This window comes from Dreissena polymorpha, chromosome 11, assembly GCF_020536995.1.
Source record: "Dreissena polymorpha isolate Duluth1 chromosome 11, UMN_Dpol_1.0, whole genome shotgun sequence".
Taxonomy (NCBI): Eukaryota; Metazoa; Mollusca; class Bivalvia; order Myida; family Dreissenidae; genus Dreissena; species Dreissena polymorpha.
The window spans coordinates 81,405,665-81,427,761 of NC_068365.1; the positions used below are offsets into that span (position 1 = coordinate 81,405,665).

Here is a 22,097-nt window from a genome sequence, read left to right on the forward strand (position 1 = left end):
GACATCTTTTAATTGATCAAGATATCAGTATGTCTCTTGAAGGTGCTTCCAAAAATACTTTAATCTCCCTGAAAATAACAAAATACACATGAAATAAACTGTAAAACTTAAAAAAAATAAATAATTGTCATGCGTGATACATAAGATAGCTCAATAGGATTTAGATACGAATACATGATTTTACAGAAAAATAAGTTATTGATCCTTTTGTCTATTTGTTTAAATAATGCTGTATTATCTCTTTATGCTTATTTAATAACTCGTTACGGTCTAATATGTTTACACATTCCTGATAAAAAGCACACAACCATAAGTTCAATAATACTTTTTGTAATTTTGTTACAATTATATTCACATGACACCTTGCACAAACAATCCTTCCGATTTTGTGTATAAAACAAGTGCCTTAGTTGGAAGTAACAATTTACTGAAAATTTAACATTTTGTAACAATCAATTTTATAGAAACTCACAAGAAAAGGTTTGCCGCAACAGACAAATTTTCCTTCCCGTGCGCGGGTGGCTTTGTGTTTGGTGATTCCCGACTGTGTTTTGACCTTTCTACCACACTGTTCCCAAACAAATGGCATTCTACAAGTAAAAAATATGAATATAAATTATCGACAATCATGATAATTTTGAGTAACATTAACGTCATGATTATCATATTTTAAGCACGAAAAACAGTACCAACAATGTTTTATTGACCAACTTTTGTTATTTAGACCGACTTAAAATACTATTGATGTTTATGTCAATCTTTCGATTCTCTAGTTTAGTTTGTATACCACACATAGCATTTCAAAAACGTGTCCCACACATAGCATTATTGCATTTTTAAGCACACACTCCGAATCAGAAGTATTTGTGCAAACATACAAAGTATGTAGCTTCTCTATGAAGAATTACAATGTCCTCCCTATTTTTTAAACCTTTGACAGTATTATAATTAACGTTTTTGTTGATTGAATAAAAAATATACCACACATAGCATTTCGATTCGTGTCCTTTCAAAAGCGCGGTTGCACTTTTTGGAAAAATTACTAAATTAATTTTGGGCAAACTTAACAAATTTGTGTATTTTGACAATGACCGGGCTCTCGTCTTTGTTTTTTTGAAAATGGTTTTGAATTAATGAAGAAATTATCAAAAACATTACCTGAAGCAATGGTTTGTTGACATCCGATTGTCCCACACATAGCCGAAAAAGTCACGTGGTACCGGCACCTTGAGTGTTCTAGTGTTTGTTATTAATGTTTTTTTAGTGATGTTTATGAAATGCAATGTTTCTGTACTACACAGATGTCGACGTCTACCAAAGGGCGTTAAAGAATGGCAAGCTTTCCTGGAACTGAAGAAAAAGATTGATGATTTCAGTGAAACTTGTCCACTACTGGAACTCATGGCTAATAAAGCAATGAAGGTTAAACAAATCACTTTTCACTTATTATCATCATGCAATAATTTAAACAAATCTTTGGTATAGATGGTTTTTAATAGAGCTGATTGTGTTCAGAGCTCCAGATAAGGATTTGTGAAATTAGTAACGGTACTGCCACTGACAGGAAGAAAAGGAGTAACGCTAATAATCAATGAGAACCTGTACTACCATATCCAAAAATACAGGTAGTACTGTACCACTCGTGTTCTTGGATATTGAAGGGTGCATAACTGACTTTACAGAAACATTTGCAGCAATTATAATAAATATATGCAGCTTCTTAAACAGTTACTGTATTAGGTTTTCCATTCTGAATTATGATGCTTATACAACTACACATTAAAACTCATGACTAATACTATTTCTTCATTTTTCTTGACAAGAAAACACAAGCCAACTATTAAGCTTAGTAAATGAACACTTATTTCACTGTCTCACCGTTTCCCATCGTGTTTTCTAACGTTTTACACCACCGATGCAATCAAATGGTTTAATATCGGGGCGACGATGTCTTTTTCTGGGTTTACAGATTTAATGTCAGGATGGTTAGAAGACACCGTATTTAGTCATTATATGAAAAAAAAGTGTTGTTTTGAGCCGCTTTCGCTTAAGCCGGCATTCAATTGCGCGCAGACATATCGTTTTTGACAGATTTACAAGTTACAGGAAATCACGCGACAGAATAATCAATAATATATGAACCCAGTCTACAACTTTTCGGTTATTTAAATTAACTAAAAGTGCCGTTAGGTTAGAGATCAACAAATCAAGCCGCGCTGACGCAGACGTATCGGTGCGGTCAGATTTTTTTTGTAAATGCGTAAAATGGATATTAATGTCGAAATGGTACGTCCAGTTTATAAAAATAAATGCGTTAATCTTCATGAAAAAGGCGTATTTACGGCTGTTCGGCCCTTATCTGGAGCTCTGTGTGTTTTTACTTAAATTTGTATATCCAGTGAAACAGTGCTTATACATGGATTGCTTGTATGTTAGGAACGTCACTGGCAGAGAATGGCCAATCTGACAGGTCATACATTTGACTTTGACTCTGAGAATTTCACTCTAAGGGACATCATGAAGGCACCACTGCTCAAGTACAAGGAGGATATTGAGGTAGGATGCAGTGAGTTTGAATGAAAAATGTTCAATTTGAGGATTGTGTAGGGAAATGGGCTTAATTCATACACAAGGTCCACATCAAGGGTGCATTAAGTAATACATTTGTTGTTTTATCTGACAAACTTAAAACAGATACTACCATAAAAATGTATTGTTTGGGACAGATAGTTTGCACAGTTGCTTTTTCCATGATTTGTCTCATAAAATTCAAGCCTTTTTTAGCCTTATTTATGGGTCCATTAAACAGACCCATTCTCAAAGCAAAATGATAAAAAGAAATTTCAATTTGAAAAAAAATAATCTGAAGTAAATTTTGTTTTTGATAAAGAAGTGTCTAATTCTTATTGTATCTCAATTTTATTTTAATTGCATCTTACAAAGTATATAACAATAATTTCTATGATTTTCTTTTTAGCTCACCTGAGCACAACGTGCTCATGGTGAGCTTTTGTGATCGCTTTTTGTCCATCGTCCGTTGTGCGGCTTCAACATTTGCCTTATTAACTCTCTAGAGGCCACATTTATTGTCCAATCTTCATAAAATTTGGTCAGAAGATTGGTTTAAATGATATCTTGGATGAGTTCGAAAATGGTTACGTTTGCTTGAAAAACATGGCTGCCAAGGGGCGGGGCATTTTTCCTTATATGGCTATATATGGTTATAGTAAAATCTTGTTAACACTCTAGAGGCCACATTTATTGTCTGATCTTCATAAAACTTGGTCAGAAGATTTATCCCAATAATATCTTGGATGAGTTTGAAAATGATGCTGGCTGGTTGAAAAACATGGCCGCCAGGGGGCGGGGCATTTTTCTTTATATGGCTATAGTAAAACCTTGTTAACACTCTAGAGGCCACATTTATTTTCCAATCTTTATGAAACTTGCTCAGAAGATTTTTCCCACTGATATCTTGTATGAGTTCAAAAATGGTAACCTTTGCTTGAAAAACATGGCTGCCAAGGGGCGGGGCATTTTTCCATATATGGCTATAGTAAAATCTTGTTAACACTTTAGAGGCCACATTTATTGTGTAATCTTGATGAAACTTGGTCAGAAGATTCATCCGAATAATATCTTGGACGAGTTCGAAAATGATGCCGGTTGGTTGAAAACATGGCCGCCAGGGGCAGGGCATTTTCCCTTATATGGCTATATATAGTAAAACCTTAATAACACTCTAGAGGCCACATTTATTGTCCAATCTTGATGAAATATGGTCAGAAGATTTGTCTTAATGACATCTTGGATGAGTTTAAAAATGGTTACGTTTGCTTAAAAAACATGGCCACCAAGGGGCGGGGCATTTTCCTTATATGGCTATACACTGTAACTCCAATATAACGCGCTCTGTTATAACGCTGAATCCAATATAACGCGGAGGGTGTTTGGATCCCATTTTTTCTCCAACCTTCCATTTGATTCATGATTCAAATCCGTATTATGCAACTTTATGTATTTTCAGACAATTCAAATATGGCGGCAATCACATGTTGATTGCTTTATTCAACCATCCGTTGAACCGATTATAATCGCCTCGAGGTTAAACAACACGGACAGCTAATTGGTGTTAATCTGTTGTGTAATGTCAATAAAGGTGTGAAAAACTCGCGTGTCAGTGTTTATTACATGTATTCCTCATCAGAGCGGTTCAGTGCGATAATTTCCATAAGTTAAGTGCAAGCGGGATAGTTATACAATTAAAGTAATTCAAAACGATTGAAACATTCTTACTTTGATATGGTTGCAGTTTGACTATATTAAATGAGCGGCTGTGAAATATACTGCCTACTGTATAAAACAACTATTTCTGTCATTTCATTATCATTCTAGTATTATGTCATTTAATCTTTCAGTTTGTGTATAAGAAATTAAATAATGCAGACGATTTATTTACATGCGAACGCAGTGTACCGGTAATTGTTAACAGAGTTTCACTTTCATTTTCGCGCGGTATCAGAAAGTCCCTTGGAGACAAGTTTTTTGCATGCGTATGATGCAATAAAACAATTTTTTGTACATGAGTCGTATTGCATTCAATCTAAATTTAAAGTCACTCGTCCAATGAAAGCTCTGCCCCATAATGCACTGTATACTTAACACTTCTGAAAATGGCATATATGCGTACGGTTGTGTTTACGAATTTCTTAAACATATATCATCATTAATGTTCAAGATTATTATTTTTTTAAGTGATGTTGCAATTTTATTGGATTATAGGATAAATGTGCACATAAGAAAAGCGGTATGTTTACTGTTAGCGATACGATTCGGTTTATATGCATGTGTTTGCGTCAACACAGCATGGCAATATACATGACCTATATTATAGGCTATTCTAAACCTGTTTTTTTATAGTGCCCTGCAGTAATTGAGCTCAATATCTATAACGCGGATCCGTTATAACGCTGTTTTGCGGCTTGGACCCCATTGATTGCGCTATATTGGAGTTACAGTGTATAAGGCTATAGTCAAACTCTTGTTAACATTCTAGAGGCCACATTTATAGTCTGATCTTCATGAAACTCGGTAAGAAGATTCATCCCAATAATATCTTGGACAAATTAAAAAATGATGCCGGTTGGTTGAAAAACATGGCCACCACCGGGGCGGGGCTATTTTCCTTATATGGCTATAGTAAAACCTTGTTAACACTCTAGAGGTCACATTTATTTTCCGATCATCATGAAACTTGGTCAGAAGATTTGTCCCAATGATATCTTGGATGAGTTCAAAAATGGTTTTGGTTGCTTTAAAAACATGGCCACCAGGGGTGGGGCATTTTTCCTTATATGGCTATAGTAAAACCTTGTTAACACTCTAGAGGCCACATTTATTGTCCAATCTTCATGAAATTTGGTCAGAAGATTGGTCTCAATGATATCTTGGATGAGTTCGAAAATAATTATGTTTGCTTGAAAAAAAAAGGCTTCCAAAGGGCAGGGCATTTTTTCCTTATATGGCTATAGTAAAATCTTGTTAACATTCTAGTGGCCACATTTACTGTCCGATCTTCATGAAACTTGTTCAGAAGATTCATCCCAATAATATCTTGGACCAGTTAAAAAATGAAGCCGGTAGGTTGAAAAACATGGCTGCCAGGGGGCGGGGCATTTTTTCTTATATGGCTTTAGTAAAACCTTGTTAACACTCTAGAGGCCACATTTATTTTCCGATCTCTGTGAAACTTGGTCAGAAGATTTGTCCCTATAATATCTTGTTATTTCAGGTGAGCAACTTTGGGCCTTTCAGGCCCTCTTGTTAAAATTTGAATTATACTAAAGATTATATTAAATAAGTTTTCAGACCTGTTTACTTCTACGGATTCACTGTAGTTACTACGGATTATTTGGCTAAACTACGCACTACGGATTTGTACTGAAAAACTACGGATCCATCGATCAAAATGGTTCAATTTCAGTTTTTAATCGTACTTTCCCTTAATTTCGGTCTTAACGGGTAATGTATCAATCATTATCATTTTGGCGCTTGCATAGTAAAAAACGTTAAAATTCAAGCCTCCCGGTGAACGAGTGCTGATTGAGCTTGTCGAGTCGTCACCGAACAACAACTGACTTGCGTATTGGTTCGCAAATTTAGCCGAATTTATATGATTTTACGTTGCTATCCAGTATACACATCTCTCTCTCTATTGCGAAGAATACCGACGATAGTGGATGTATCAGGATTGAGCACGCCTGTTTTTACACACGTCCAAGATGGCAGCAAGCAGACGAGAAATTGTGATTAATGGCGAAAATAATAAATACCATTCAAATTAAAAACGGATATCATATGGTCATTAGGGAATAATGTAATGCGTGTGTCAATTAACGCAACATACTGCGTTTGAGATTTAAAAAAAAATATTTATCAGAAATCTGCACAGTGAATGTGCGTCACGGAAACGAGTGTTGGGAAATTGTCTACTCACAAAGTTAAAGCATTTATTATAATTAGATGAGTATCGTTCGAAAATGGAAAGAGACACACATGAATTGATTAAATGTTAGCGGATCTGTGTATAATCAGATTCATATGCGTATTCTGCTTTATTATGTTTGTTACGCGTACAGTTTAATGAAATAACATTGAACTGAGGTTGTCAAGTGCAAAATATTGAAAGATAAACAAATACAATATATTATTTTAACTCCATTTAATACATCATTAACACAACAAGAACACTAAAGGATGTTTGTCAATATTTTTTAGATTTCCCCTTATGATATTTGATTTAAAAAAATACTGAATTAAATTAATAGCTATTCTTAAAGAGCTATGATCAAATGGTGTATTTAAGAATATATAGATTATTGCAAGTTTAATATGCATGTGGATGGTATAAACTAAATATTGTCTTAATTGTAAGAAGACATTGAAGCAGCACTTTATAATTTAAAATGCTGTCAAACATGCACTTAAAAACAATTTTAATTCTGTTACTTATAATAAGTTATAATCATATGTATAATGCTTAATGTCTCCCAATTTCATGGTTTATCGCGCTATTTTTTCCAATTTGATGGTTTATCGCGCTAATTTTCCCAATCCAAATGGCACAAGCTGTAACAAATCAAAGCAAAAAAATCATGTAACAGATTTAATTATTAGCAACTAAATTCGTCTAATGTTTTATGTACCGTTAAACTGATATGTAGCCCCTTCATTGTGTTTTAATGCTCAAAATGATTGAAAAGTTTAAAACTATGGACAACAGCCCAAAACTACTGAGAGATGCCCTCCATACTACATAGAAGAAATCGGTAGGGTAAACAGGTCTGTAATTGCATTTTTCCCGAAATGAACAGAAAAATGCCTGCAATTCATTAATAGGAATACAAGCACAGCTGTCGGTGTTTTGTCAGTAGTAACCCAATGGCATCAGCCTCATTTTTACAAGGTATCAGGAGATTTGTGTTAGATTCTGTTGACCAAATCATGCAACAACACTATTACCTGCACAGGATATTTGCATCTCCGCTGTGAAAGAAAAGGACATTGAAGCCAAGCTCACTCAAGTGGTTACCGACTGGAATGCCAGAAATCTTAGCTTTGCCAACTTCAAGGCAAGGGGGGAGCTGCTTTTGAAGGGAGGAGAAACCTCAGAGATTGTTGCATTTCTAGAAGACTCGCTCATGGTTCTGAGTTCATTGCTTAGCAACAGGTGCGTGTCATAACGGATTTGTAGGGCACTTTTTGCCTGTGTTTATTCCTGTTTCCAGTTTATGTTTTTGCTTGTTGTTATATTGTGTTTATGTTTCTTTGCTAATGTTATGGAAGCAATGTTTTGTTGACAGTTACATGATTTTGAGGATCCCATCCCTTTGGAAGAATCAACATATCATACAGTTTTCAGTGTGAAGGTATGTTTAAAGTATTAACTGACTTTATATTTGTTCAATTAAAAATTGTAGCAGTTAGTATGTTTCATTTAATAATTATCAGCCAAGAAAAACCTTTTTGGCTGGACTATTATATATATGAAATATATATAGTGGAGCTATCCTATTCCCCCCGGCGTTGCCGTTTGCGTGAGCGTGCAAATGTTAAAGTTTGCGTACTACCCCAAATATTTTCAATGTCCCTTGACATATTGCTTTCATATTTTGCATACTTCTTTACCAACATGACCCCAACCTATAAAAAAGAGAAAACAACTGTATCAAGCATTTTGACAGAATTATGGCCCCTTTTCTAGTGCTAAGGGAAAAAAAAAGTAGCCAAATTTCAGCACTACGATAACGACCCACATTATAACCTTATTTGCTCAATGAACGACATAATCATTATCATGAATCTATAGGTATTAACAATGACTGTATTAAATTATCAATGAAGTCACATTTAAATAAATCATTTGTTACCTGAAATCAAATAATTTCATGTTTTTTTATTTTTCATTTATTTTTAGCTCATCTATTTTTTGAAAAAAAATTATGAGCTATTGTCATCACCTTGGCGTCGGCGTTGGCGTTGGCGTTGGCGTTGGCGTCGGCGTCCGGTTAAGTTTTGCGTTTAGGTCCACTTTTCTCAGAAAGTATCAATGCTATTGCATTCAAACTTGGTACACTTACTTACTATCATGAGGGGACTAGGCAGGCAAAGTTAGATAACTCTGGCGTGCATTTTGACAGAATTATGTGCCCTTTTTGTACTTAAAAAATTGCAAATTTTGGTTAAGTTTTGCGTTTAGTTCCACTTTTCTCAGTAAGTATCAATGCTATTGCATTCAAACTTGGTACACTTACTTACTATCATGAGGGGACTGGGCAGGCAAAGTTAGATAACTCTGGCATGCATTTTGACAGAATTATGTGCCCTTTTTATACTTAGAAAATTGACAATTTTGGTTAAGTTTTGTGTTTAGGTCCATTTTATTCCTTAAGCATCAAAGCTATTGCTTTCATACTTGCAACACTTACTAACTATCATAAGGGGACTGTGCAGGCAAAGTAATGTAACTCTGACTGGCATTTTGACAGAATTATGTGCCCTTTTTATACTTAGAAAATTGAAAATTTGATTAAGTTTTGTGTTTAGGTCCACTTTATTCCTACAGTATCAAAGCTATTGCTTTCATACTTGCAAGATTTATGAACTATCATAAGGGGACGGTGCAGGCAAAGTTATGTAACTCTGACTGGCATTTGGACGGAATTATGGGCCCTTTATACTTAGAAAATTGAAAATTTGGTTAAGATTTATGTTTTGGTCACTTTACCCCTAAAGTATCATAGATATTGCTTTCATACTTGGAACACTCACAAACTATCATAAGGGTACAGTAAAAGGACAAGTTGCATAACTCTGGTTGTCATTGTTACGGAATTATGGCCCTTTTTTGACTTAGTAACTTTTAATATATGGTTAAATTTTGTGTTTCGATCCACTCGAAGTATCAAGGCTATTGCTTTCAAACTTCAAATACTTACATGCTATCATGAGGTTACTGTACCTGGCAACTTGAATTTTACTTTGACCTTTGAATGACCTTGACTCTCAAGGTCAAATTATTAAATTTTGCTAAAATTGCCATAACTTCTTTATTTATGATTAGATTTGATTGATACTTTGATGAAACTACTCTTACCTGACATACCACAATAGACTTCACCCAAACCATCCCCCGTGCCCTCCCCCCCCTCCCCCCCTCCCCCCCCCCCCTAATTTTTTTTTTTTTTTTTTTTTTTTATAAGATCATCTCACAAATGACCACCACACCCTCACACTATACCCCCACCCCACCCCCCCCACCCCCCCCCCCCAAATTTTTTTTTTGATTTTATTTTTTTTTTTTTTTTTTTTTTTTTAAGATCATCTCACAAATTATCACCACACCCTCACACTATACCCCCCCCCCCCCCCCCGATTTTTTTTTTTTTTTTTTTTTTTTTTTTTTCGCTTTTTTGGAAGATAATGTAATAAATGTCCACAACCCCACACTATACACCCCTCTTCACTCCACTCCTCCCTCCTTTGTGATTGAAAATGAGAGTCCCTTCACCTTTAAAAAGAAAATAGATGAGCGGTCTGCACCCGCAAGGCGGTGCTCTTGTTATTTTCATGCACTGGCATAAATGGTATACAATGTTAGAACTTTCAGATATGCCCCGGTCTTTGATTGCGTGGGTCGTAACTCCTATTCGCCACCCCCCCCTTCTCCCAATAATTTTTGCCGTAGTCTGGTGCTTCTTGATTCTTGAAAAATACATTTACTGCAATGTATTCTTGAATTGACATATTTTTCCAAAGTTGCAATAGATAATTTATTCAAACGTACTGGTAAATTTGTAAGTCTTAAATACTGCATGTACTGAGCAGCTAGGCTATATTTAGTTACACATCGTCTGTTATTAAAAAAGCATGCTTTGCATGCGTTGAACTTGGCATTGCAGACAACAGCAATAATTTCGCACTTTTTTTTATAACACAGGTTTTACATGGCATACCCGTATTAGTGCATAGTGAATAGTTATTATCATGTGGCTGCAGAAAAACTGTGTAAATCAGTTTTACAAATAGACATGATAAAATATACATGCACTGGATTTAATTTGTTACCGCATCAAATTATTAACGGGTTTTGTTTGTCACAACTTACTGGCCGTAAGTAATTTTACACTGCTCACCAATTGCAATTAACTTCTCATAATTGATGATTGTTTTATACAGTACGGTAAATAATTGTGATGATGATGCCGGAAACCGCCTTTAATGTACTGCTTTATTTACCGGTTTTATATCACGTATTAATGCTACAACTGTGATTCATTGTTAATAAACCTGCGATAAACGCTTACTCTGTGACACACGTCAATCAAAAATAATAATCGCTATATAACTCCGCCTCCATAAACATTCTCGTAACCGATTGGACGTTAAATATCAAAGTTTGGCGACTGGAAAGGTACCCGAAAATTTCCCGTGAATGCATCTGTCAGCATACATGACTGTGTTATTTTGCTTGAATATATGATACGGGCATCCGGTTATCTCTTATCAATGGACTATCTATTACCACCTGGAGCTTTTATGGCGATTACATTTGGGAATCGGTACCGAGTTCTCTTTAAAAGTAGGAGATATTATATACTTATAGAGAAATATCAGGGTTTTGTGCAATCGCCATTTTCATTCACATTTTAAACTTTTAATCGCCAGCTGAAAGATTCAATCGCCTTTGGCGATTTTGGCGATCGGAAACGCTAACATAGCTTTTATACTAAGAATATGCATATTATTGATAAATCTATGTTAAAGTTTGCGTACTACCCAAATACTTCCTGTGTCCCTTGACATATTGCTTTCATATTTTGCATGCTTGTTAACTATCATGACCCCAACCTATAAACAAGAGCAGACAACTGTATCAAGCATTTTGACAGAATTATTGCCCCTTTTATACTTAGAATATGCATATTATTGATTAATCTATGTTAAAGTTTGCGTACTACCCAAATATTTCCTGTGTTTCTTGACATATTGCTTTCATATTGTGCATACTTGTTTACCAACATGACCCCAACCTATAAACAAGAGCAGACAACTGTATCAAGCATTTTGACAGAATTATGGCCCCTTTTATACTTAGAATATGCATGTTATTGATAAATCTATGTTAAAGTTTGACAAAACAACACATACCACAATGCACTCCACCCAAACCATCCCCCACGCCCCCCCCCCCCCATTTTGTTTCCTATTTTTGAAAGATCATCTATTAAATGATCACATACCCACATTATATACCTCCCTCTCCCCCCACCCCCCTCCCCCCCAAAAAAAATCAATTTTGTTTTCTTATTTTTGAAAGATCATCTATTAAATGGTCACACACTCACATTATACCCCCCTCTCCATGATGGCTTACGTTATACAGTCAAGCACTTGAATAGTTGAGCGCGCTGTCCTCTTACAGCTCTTGTTGTATTTGTTTTCTAGGTACACAATTTAAATTGAGGTTACAGTGGTTAATGTATGGTATCCTCTTTGTTCAGGTACAATGCCCCTTTCAAGAAGAAGATCCAGGAATGGGTAGGGAAGCTGTCCAACACCACAGACATTCTGGAGAACTGGCTCATAGTACAGAACCTCTGGGTCTACCTAGAGGCTGTCTTTGTTGGGGGAGATATTGCAAAACAACTACCACAGGTATAGGAAAGAAATTGAACATACACCATTTTAATGTCAAGCATGTTAAGTTCTGTTTAATTCATGCTTTCTTATAAGTTCATGAATGTTTTAATAAATTCTGACAAATAGTAACTGACAATCATTTTAATAAAAAAGATGTGTGAAAAATCAAGCTTTTAGAATTTTAACATTTTAAATGCATATTAAAAAAAGGAATGTACACTTGCATTGTAAAGAAAATAGAACTGTACCAAGCAGATGTTACTATTGTTAAAATAGCATTCAAGGTATGAATTCGGTCACATTTATCAGTCACACATTAACCTCCAAATCAGGAAGCCAAGAGGTTCCAGAACATAGACAAGTCCTGGATGAAGATCATGGTGCGCGCTCATGAGATCCCCAACGTGGTGCTGTGCTGTGTGTCTGATGAAACAATGGGCCAGTTGCTGCCACATCTTCTAGAACAGCTGGAGCTCTGTCAGAAATCTCTCACTGGGTGAGACATTAAGTTAACCAGTGTATTATTGCGAATTCCAGGGCTCGAAATTAACACTCGCAAAATGCGAGTAAAAAATACCGATTGCGAGTTAAGTTTTAAGCCACTAGTATTTTTTTGCGATTAAATAAATAGTGAAAACAAATGAGTAGGTATAATGCTGCTCGACGTCATGATCGCTAAGTCTTAGGTCAATTTATAGAACGCCCAATTATGTACCCTTGTGCGTAAGCGCGCACCTAGTATGTAGACTGGTATATACAGATACGCGGATGGTATTGGTACAAAGGAAGTGAAACAGTCGACTCTTCACACATGTTCATTGAAGCGAAAAATAACTTGTCACTATATTCCCACAGACGGAAATAACACAAAATATACATAATACAAAAGATAAAGCAAAGTTAACCGTTTAGTTAGAAAAACACGGATTTTAAATCCTTCTACGAAAACAGTGAATTAGTGGAAAAATAACTTAAAATAAGACTAAAACTTGTTGTAGATGAAGATGGTCAATCAACCTGATGTGGGCCCTTATGGTCCAAGGAACTGATATCTTTGTATGGTTGCAGAAATAAAATGTGTATACATGTTAAGTACTTTTATTTTGTTTAAATAGTACTAAACTAATGTCCAAGGTTTTATATGTTTCCATCAAAATTTGCGAGAATGTTTTTGATTTTGCGAGTTGGTATTAAAGCTGCTGGCAATTTTTTGCAAGTAGCAAAAAAAGTTAAATTGGAGCCCTGGAATTCATGTATCAAGAGTTTTATTTGAGCTTTTATTTGTGCCTACAAAAAAATTATGTGTTGTGGAAAACAAAGTTAGGTAGGGTTTGTTAAGATGGTGTTTTTTTTAGTTTTGTTCCCTCTCCTATTAGTGAAACCAATCTTGAATGTATATCCTGATAAGATTTGTGTGGTTAATGCCCATATATTAGCCAAAAGTTGTTTAAATTTGATTTTTTATGCTTCAAAAAGTGATAGGAAAAAATTCCCCCAAACAAACTAGACTTACCTTAAGTTGACATATGGTTGGAATTCTGTGAAGTCATATGAAAATTGGAGAGATCAAATGAGATGTGCACCAGCAGATCGATATATTGTCAGTCTTCAACAAGATTTCAAAAAAGTTATGTCCGTATCAAATGAATACAGATGACAATTTTTAAGTTCTCACCAAATTAAACAAAGGGTGGTGAGGGAGGGCATTTGATCCCTCCAGTTGTCAGTTAGGAACAGTTTAAGGTGTGTCCTCAGACACCAAAGAGGTCTTATTTACAACCGAAACCGACTTACAGGGTTGTTTCTTACTGTTCTGGACTTCTTTGTCTGCCATGATGTGTTAAATATACAGAGACCTGTTGAAAACTAACGTGCCGGATGTCGTAAACCGGTCACGTGTTAGACTGGTAAAAATTTCCGAACAAATTTTACAATAACAAGTTTCTTTTTATTGTTTCCGAAGAAAAATAATGAAATTCAGTAAAATTGTTTATGAAAAACAAAACAATTCCAATAATTGCTACTAATAGCAATAAAACTGACATGTGCGATACCGCAGTATAAACCGCAAACGAACTAATTCGTTACGGAAAATCGATCACGCCGAAGCGTCTGTACTCAACGAGTAGCTAAGTCGCACTGATAATATATCTATCAATAGCTCGAGCACATCTCATTTGAGCACAGAAGTTGTATGACGTAATAGAATTAAAGTTTTTTATTGGCAGTTTGAGGGGAAATATTAACAACATACACACTAGATTGTCAGATATATGTTCTTGTGATATATAATTGATTTTAAATAAATGCATAATCATATAAGAAATTATAAAGTTTTCCTTTCAATGCCTGCTGTTTTACTTAGGTTTGACAAGCATAATAATGTATTTCCTGAACACATTAAATAATATATGGTATGAAATGAGAATGAGAATCAAAATTTGTTTAAACATGCTTTTAAAAGACATTTAAACACTTCAAACATTACTAAAACATTTTAATTTATTTTAAAAGTTGTTTACTGACTGACAAATTTTGACAGAATCTATCATTTCTCCAAGATAGCTTAACATGATTGGTCAATCCAAAACAATTTTGCCAATCAAAATGTTCAAAATGTTATTTAAGGTATGAACACTCATGATCTATAGTTGAATTACACAGGGAACGCTGTGTAGACAACATATTATGAAAGTTAGGCATGCAGTAATACATCTCTTTTTTGCTCAAACATCAGTTAATATTGCAGGTACTTGGAAAAGAAGCGACTGGTGTTTCCAAGATTTTTCTTTGTGTCTGATCCTGCTCTCCTTGAGATATTGGGACAGGCCAGTGATTCACACACTATCCAGGTATATTAGACTAAAGAGTAATATTTAATCATATAGTCAGCTTAATGTTATGTGGGAACATTTGTCAACAAACTGTACAGTTAGGAAACACTTGTACTATGATTTCAGTTTTGAAATTTCATTTGCATCCTTATAGAATTATTAAAATGCACATTTTTACCTTGTTCCTTCATAATTTACTTGATAAATTTGAATCAAACTATGGATCCAAATTGGTCTTTCTTGCTCTACTGAATATAAATAATACACACATTTGTAAATCATTATCAATGAAGCAGAACATGCTTTATGTGTTTGTAGTCACACTTGCTGGGAGTGTTTGAAAATGTCAATGGGGTGCAGTTCCATGAGAAAGATTATGACAGAATCTTATCTGTCATCTCCAGAGAGGGGGAGAAAATAGTGGTTAGTAGCTCCTTAAAATTGATTAAGTTTCCATATGTTATAAAGTTTTGAAAATTATATTATCACATGCCATACTATGTTTCCCATGTAATATAACCATTAGGAATATTTTTATCTAACACATGTGTAATATACTTTTTATCCCCCGCCAACTGCGAAGGGATATTGTTTTGGCGTTGTCCGTCTTCGTCCATCTTTCCAAATGTCCGGAACTTTTGTGTCCGGAGCCATATCTTGGAAGTGCTTTGGCGGATTTCATTGAAACTTGGTATGAGTATATATATATTTAAGAGGATGATGCACGCTAAATGACATTGTACAACATCTGTTAATAAAGGAGTTATGGCCCTTTGTATCTTAAAAAATGCTTTTTTAGTGTCAAATATAACACTTTTGTGCCCAGAAGCATATAGGCGGGGGATATCAATTCAACGATTTTGCTTGTTAAGCATTTTCATTGGCTTATTATCCCCCGTCATAGGCAGAGGGATATTGTTTTGGCGTTGTCCGTCTGTCCGGAGCAATATATTGGAAGTGCTTTCGCAGATTTCATTGAAAATTGGTATGACTATATATATGGATAATAGGATGATGCACGCCAAATGGCATTGTACACCATCTGATAATAACAGAGTTATGGCCCTTTGTATTTTGAAAAAAATGTTTTTTGTGTGTCCAGAGCCATATCTTGGAAATGCTTTGGCGTATTTCATTGAAACTTGTTTTGAGTGTCCAGGAGCATATTGGCAGTGGATATCAATTCAACGAATTTGCTTGTTTTCGTTCAATTGACCAATGCATTTTTTTATTTTGCTGAAATGACGTCAAGAAATGGTAACAACATTCTGGATTGATAATTTTGTTTGGGCAAATATTTATTAGTCCCCTACCGGTTTCACCGGAGGGAATTATAGTTTGTGCTCCGTCTGTCTGTCCGTCCATCACACTTTTCTAGATCCTGCGATAACTTAAAAAGTTCTTAATATTTTTCATGAAACTTGATACGTGGATAGATGGCAATAGGGACATTATGCACATCATTTCATTTTGTTCCTATGGCAAAAATTATTGTTGCTATGGCAACAAATAGACTAGAAATACTGCTGAAAATGGTGGTTTTCTGGATCCTGCGATAACTTTAAAAGTTCTTATTACTTTTTATTAAAACTTGAAACATGGATAGATGACAATATGGACATTCTGGTTGCTATGGCAACAAATATATATATATTTTTAATCCGACAATGGTGGAGCCGGTAGGGGACTTTTATTGCTTGGCAATAGTCTTGTTTAATTTTCTCATTTAAAAGCATGTGATAAAAAAGATCTGACACTCGTCTTTTCATACCATATTTTATTAAACTCGCCCAGGAAATTCGTTAATAAGCTGGCCAAAGGCTTGCTTACTCACAAAATTCCTGAACTCGTTTAATAAAATATGGTATGATATGACAACTAGTGCCAGATCCTATATTTATGCCGACATAAAATGTGTACACATATGAATATGTCAACAATCTTTCAGCAGTGTAAATTTGTTATATTGCCCATGGAAGCCAAGCTCACAAAGGATAATCTGGGATGGCACTTAATGAACATAAGCCCAGTTTTCCCTTAGCAAGGCTAATGTTATGAGTAATTTTGTAGTTGGAGAATCCAGTGATAGCTAAAGGTAATGTGGAACTGTGGTTGGGAGAGCTTCTCAAGGAGAAGATGAAGTCCCTGCATGGTGTCATAAGAGATGCCTTCAGGACCATCAACAATGAGGGATTTGAACTGCTTGGATTTCTCAACAACTTCCCTGCACAGGTACTGTGTTTATAGTAATAATAATCAGAGTAGCAATAATAAGGTGGTTAAAAAGAATCAAAGTAAATTTTGTATAAAAGTAAGAATACAAACACACAAATAAAAATTGCTCACAAATATTCCAAAAAAAGCCATGCTCTGGGAAAACTGAGTAAAATGTTACCTATTTTTAAAGTATTGTCAAAAGTTAGCCTGTGCAGTATGCACACTTTATGACTCTTTACGCACATGTATTTATTTAAAATATGATATCTCTGTATTGAACTCTGTTCTACTCCCCATGTCTAGGTGGGACTGCTGGGTATTCAAATGATCTGGACGCGTGATGCGGAGGAAGCCCTCACTCAGGCCCGCACTGACAAAAAGATCATGCCGACCACCAACCAGCGCTTCCTTGACATCCTCAACAGGCTCATTGACCAGACCACACACGACCTTACCAAGGTGGAGAGAGTCAAGTATGAAACTCTCGTCACCATACACGTGCATCAGCGAGACATCTTTGATGATTTGGTATGTTGCTGTTTTGCCGTTTCACTTGTTTTCTTTTACTTTAACTTGTTGTCTAAGGAAAAACACCACCAGTTGAAAAAAAACACATTTTATATCCAAAACAAAACCATGTTGAATAGTTCTAAAAATAGCATGTTTTTACTGGTGTGAAATTCTTTTTTATTAGAGCATCAAAAATACATTTGAATATATTGAAGTATATTATCGGCTAAAACACGGTATTGGTGCTGCAAGTAGTCTCACTTACTCAAAAAAATGAAATTGCAGATACAGCATTTCCTTGTTGTTATTTTTAAAGCTCAAGGTATCCCCTACTCAAATCAAGTTGAATTTTATTTGATCATGCATGCATTATTTTTTTATATAACATTTTCATCCTATGGTATAATACAAGTTACAGACACTACACTATCATATAACATGCAAGAAAAACATAGCAGAACTATCAAACTTCAGATATTTTCACTTTAACATCAACTACAGGTTATAAACTGTTGAAATAAAGCAAAATACCAAAAGTGATTACTATCTTTAAAAAAAAATCAAAGCATTTATTAATCAGGTATCAGACCAAAAGAGAACCAAGCAAGAAACTTTTCTATAACTTTTATTATAGACCCACAAGATAGCTAATTAGGCATTTGTCTGAAACTGGGAAGTATATTCAAACACAATAAATCGAAACGATTGGTTTTGAAAAAGCATAAGTTTTCATAAAAGGTAGAATTGCATGCTCATAAGTTTGGTTACAGACACTACCAAAATATGTGATTCCAAAAACAGTTGCAGAATGGCATAAAGCATTAAAAATGCACTATTAAAGCAAGTTTACATAAAGACAGTGACTTGAACATTATATCAAATGATTTTTGATCTGTAAGAATTTTAGTTAAAACACATTTTTTGTGTACATGATCTGAGTTGGTTACAGACACTACACATGGGGTAACAATAGCTGTCCAGGAGACGTGTAGCTTGACAATTCTCAGTGCTGGGCACATACAAGTCAAAGAAGACTAATCTGACATTATGAGTTTGGCATCTCATATGAATTGGCACACCTGCATAGAGTTTCAAATTAATATAATCTAGAATTTCATTTTGCAGCAATAAGTATTACCAAATAATGTGTTGAAAACTTTCCAAACATTTCTGTGTAAAAAAAATGTAATTTTGCAAGCAGCAAATCAGTGATTTATTTATAACCCTTTGTTACTTTAGCCATCAAGATAATCACAGAGAAGTTTAAGCTTTAAGTAATGTTTGCCCTGATTTTGAATTTGCGAAGTCCACTTTCAATAATATCACTGGATCTTGTGCGCTATAAACAAGATGACATATATTGATTCCTGTAAACAGTCATCTCTTCCCGGCCAAATTTGCTTAACTTACAAAATAAATGTATTTCAATCTGATTTCTGTTCCAAAGCAAAAACTAATATGTCCTTTGATTCCATTCTTTTGCTCTAGCCTAGCAGCTACGAAGGCATATGCATAGTTGTATTTTAGCTTCTTATATTTTCGTTTGTTCTCCCAATGCTTAACCTTCATGCAGCCAAACCTAGTCTTATTTTATCTTTTCTTTTTTGCTTGATTTATCTTTGCTTCCTGAAACAAGAACGGAAACAAAATTCATTTTCCTTTCTTCAAAGTTTCTGCTACTAATTAAAGTATAAGAATGTAAATTTATATACATGTAGTGTAAAGCATACAGTGCGCATGTCTTCATTGATCCATTCATAAGCAAAGGAAATGATTAAATGCAGCCATTTGGATCAAAGTAAAAAACAGAAGTTACTTCAGACATGGTTAAAACTCATCAGCTTTAAAAATGATTTCATATGCTCTTTAATAGCATGAACAATAATAAGTTAAATGTGTAGGCATTGTAGAGTCTGTAACCATATGACCATCAAAACAAACTGTTTGAGATTGTGTCTGATCTCAGTAAATTCTCAAATGGTTTGATATTGTGTCTGATCTCAGTAAATTCTCAAATGGTTTTGTTTGGATTTACTGTTCTAATGATATTTAATGCAAAAATTGCATATTCTAGGAGATAATTGAAAAAATGCCAGTTTATAGAAAGCTACACTATGAAGACAATTTATTTACATTATTATGATAAATATTTCAAATTTCAGACAGAAAATGTCTAAATAATGCACCTTAGACATCAGCAATGTAATACAAAATACAATTTTGTTTCATTTTACTCATTATATAACAAAAAAGGTTTAAGGCTTACAGAAGGAAGTTAGTGGTTACAGACACTACGAATTTTAGCATAGCATAATCAAAATGGTAGATACATACCTGAGTCATTACAAGAGGTTTGTTCTTGTCTTCTCTCCATATTAAAGGATTGTATCATCGTAAAGAACACAGACATATTTAGATAAATCATTTTAGAAAAAGAAAATCAGGTTATATTGTTCCTAAATAAATTGTTCATAAAATAATTCCACAAGAATGCTTACAATATTTCATCCCAAGAGGTCTTGCATTACCTTTTTTTGCACATTAATCTATTGCACAATGTATGATGTAACATTCCAACATAAAAGATGGAACTTTCTCATGAGTAAAACAAAATATTTATGAGAAATAGAACAGGGATTTTTTTCCTTCATTTTTACACATTTTTGTAGTGTCTGTAACTTTTTCTAAGTAGTATTTTTTCAATAATGATAATATTTTAGCAAGGCAAATTTCAGCCAACTTAGAATGACATGAATACACATTAGCAAATGTAGTATTTATACTTTTGCATGGAAAAACTTCTAAACTAAAATTTCCACATAAAACTTTCAATGGTTACAGATACTACAGAATTTTAAATAAAAAGATTTACCAATGAACTATCATTATTGCTAAAGCCCCGGCTTATCTAGTAGTTTGAATGGGTTTTGTACTTATCCTAATACATAACTGAATTTTTTATGATAATACAAGTTTAATTTACTGAAATTTTGTACCAATAATTTGAGTATAACAATAAGTATATGTTTGAATTTTAGTGTTGAAACACAGGGCCCTCAATCTATCCTTTTTTTCCCCTTTTGGGGGGAAAAATTCCACATAAAAAAAATAATATTTTTTTTAATAGAAAGATGTGTCTCATGATTATTATATCTCAATTCTATTTCAATTTGATCTTTTCAAACATACTAAATCATGAAAAATGCAATGAATATAGTGCAAACATGTACAAATGAAATAATGAGAGAGTAAGTAAAAAAAATCCCCAAAAAAGGGAAACGCCGCAAAAATTCCCCCTCCTAAGGGCTGCGGACCCCTTCCCCCAAAGTAGTGTGAGGGCCCTGAAACAAAATCCCTGCTGGTAGTATATTACTTATAAAATCCATAATATTTTACCTTTTTCATTAATTCAAGCAGCAACTCGTACCGGATACAAGTCTGTGTAAGATTATTCCAATGTTTGCATCATTTGTTGCTGATATCAAGAGCATTTCTCATTTAAATCAATAGATTTTTTCAAGTGAGACTGCATAACGCTAAAAAAAGGCCATTTTTAGAGCATGTTTCAAGGTATATCTCAAGAACGTGTAGCACTAGCCTCTTGAAAGTGGACCTTTAGAATTAATTCCTATCTTGTATATTTTTTCTTAGCCATGGATATAACATAAACAAATGCAAATCAGCACCAATACCGTGTTTTAGCCGTATGCGTACTAATACCAACATGTATACCATGGACTTAAAGTTCATATCATGATGTCATCTTGATATTTTAGACCAAAATGCACATCAAATCACCAACAGACTTTGAGTGGTTGAAACAAGCCAGGTTTTACTTTAAAGAAGACACAGACCAATGCATTGTTCAGATTACTGATGTAGACTTCATCTACCAAAATGAATTTCTGGGTTGTACAGACAGACTTGTCATCACTCCTCTTACAGACAGGTAATTTTATTAAATATAAAGCTCATTTACTTTACCATTTTGCAGACTGCACCTTATGTTTAGACAATGATTTTTATGTTGCTTAACAACATCGAATAGCCATAGGTTATTCATTTTTATCGTCTACTTTAAATTGCAAACAATTATTAATAGAATAACGATCTTCACTTATTGGTATCACATGCAAGGACAGTAATCATTGATAACTGTCCAGTTGTGTTGTCTTCACATGCTCAGCAGAGTTGTCCGCAGCATTACTAACCAGTTACCTCTCAAATACATATGCATTTGTAGTCCCTTAGAAAATCAAATTATATAAAGACCTTTCATAACAGATCAAAATTTTTACGGTTTCATTTCCAACCTTAAGATACTGATCAGCAGCA

General features: G+C 34.4%; 1 protein-coding gene across 3 annotated transcripts in view; it reads left to right on the plus strand.

Moving 5' to 3' along the window:
• LOC127850763 (dynein axonemal heavy chain 8-like) overlaps nt 1-22,097 on the plus strand; it is a 232,215-nt gene that overhangs the window by 101,301 nt on the left and 108,817 nt on the right. For all 3 annotated transcript variants that reach the window (XR_008035439.1, XM_052384053.1, XM_052384052.1), the window contains exons 32-41: nt 1,302-1,422; nt 2,437-2,556; nt 7,530-7,729; nt 12,063-12,216; nt 12,534-12,697; nt 14,951-15,053; nt 15,354-15,458; nt 17,106-17,267; nt 17,556-17,780; nt 21,539-21,711. Coding sequence is in view for 2 of the 3 variants with exons in the window: in XM_052384053.1 (XP_052240013.1) it covers nt 1,302-1,422; nt 2,437-2,556; nt 7,530-7,729; nt 12,063-12,216; nt 12,534-12,697; nt 14,951-15,053; nt 15,354-15,458; nt 17,106-17,267; nt 17,556-17,780; nt 21,539-21,711 (1,527 nt within the window). In the remaining variant the exon portion in view is untranslated. The remainder of the gene's footprint in view (nt 1-1,301; nt 1,423-2,436; nt 2,557-7,529; nt 7,730-12,062; nt 12,217-12,533; nt 12,698-14,950; nt 15,054-15,353; nt 15,459-17,105; nt 17,268-17,555; nt 17,781-21,538; nt 21,712-22,097) is intronic.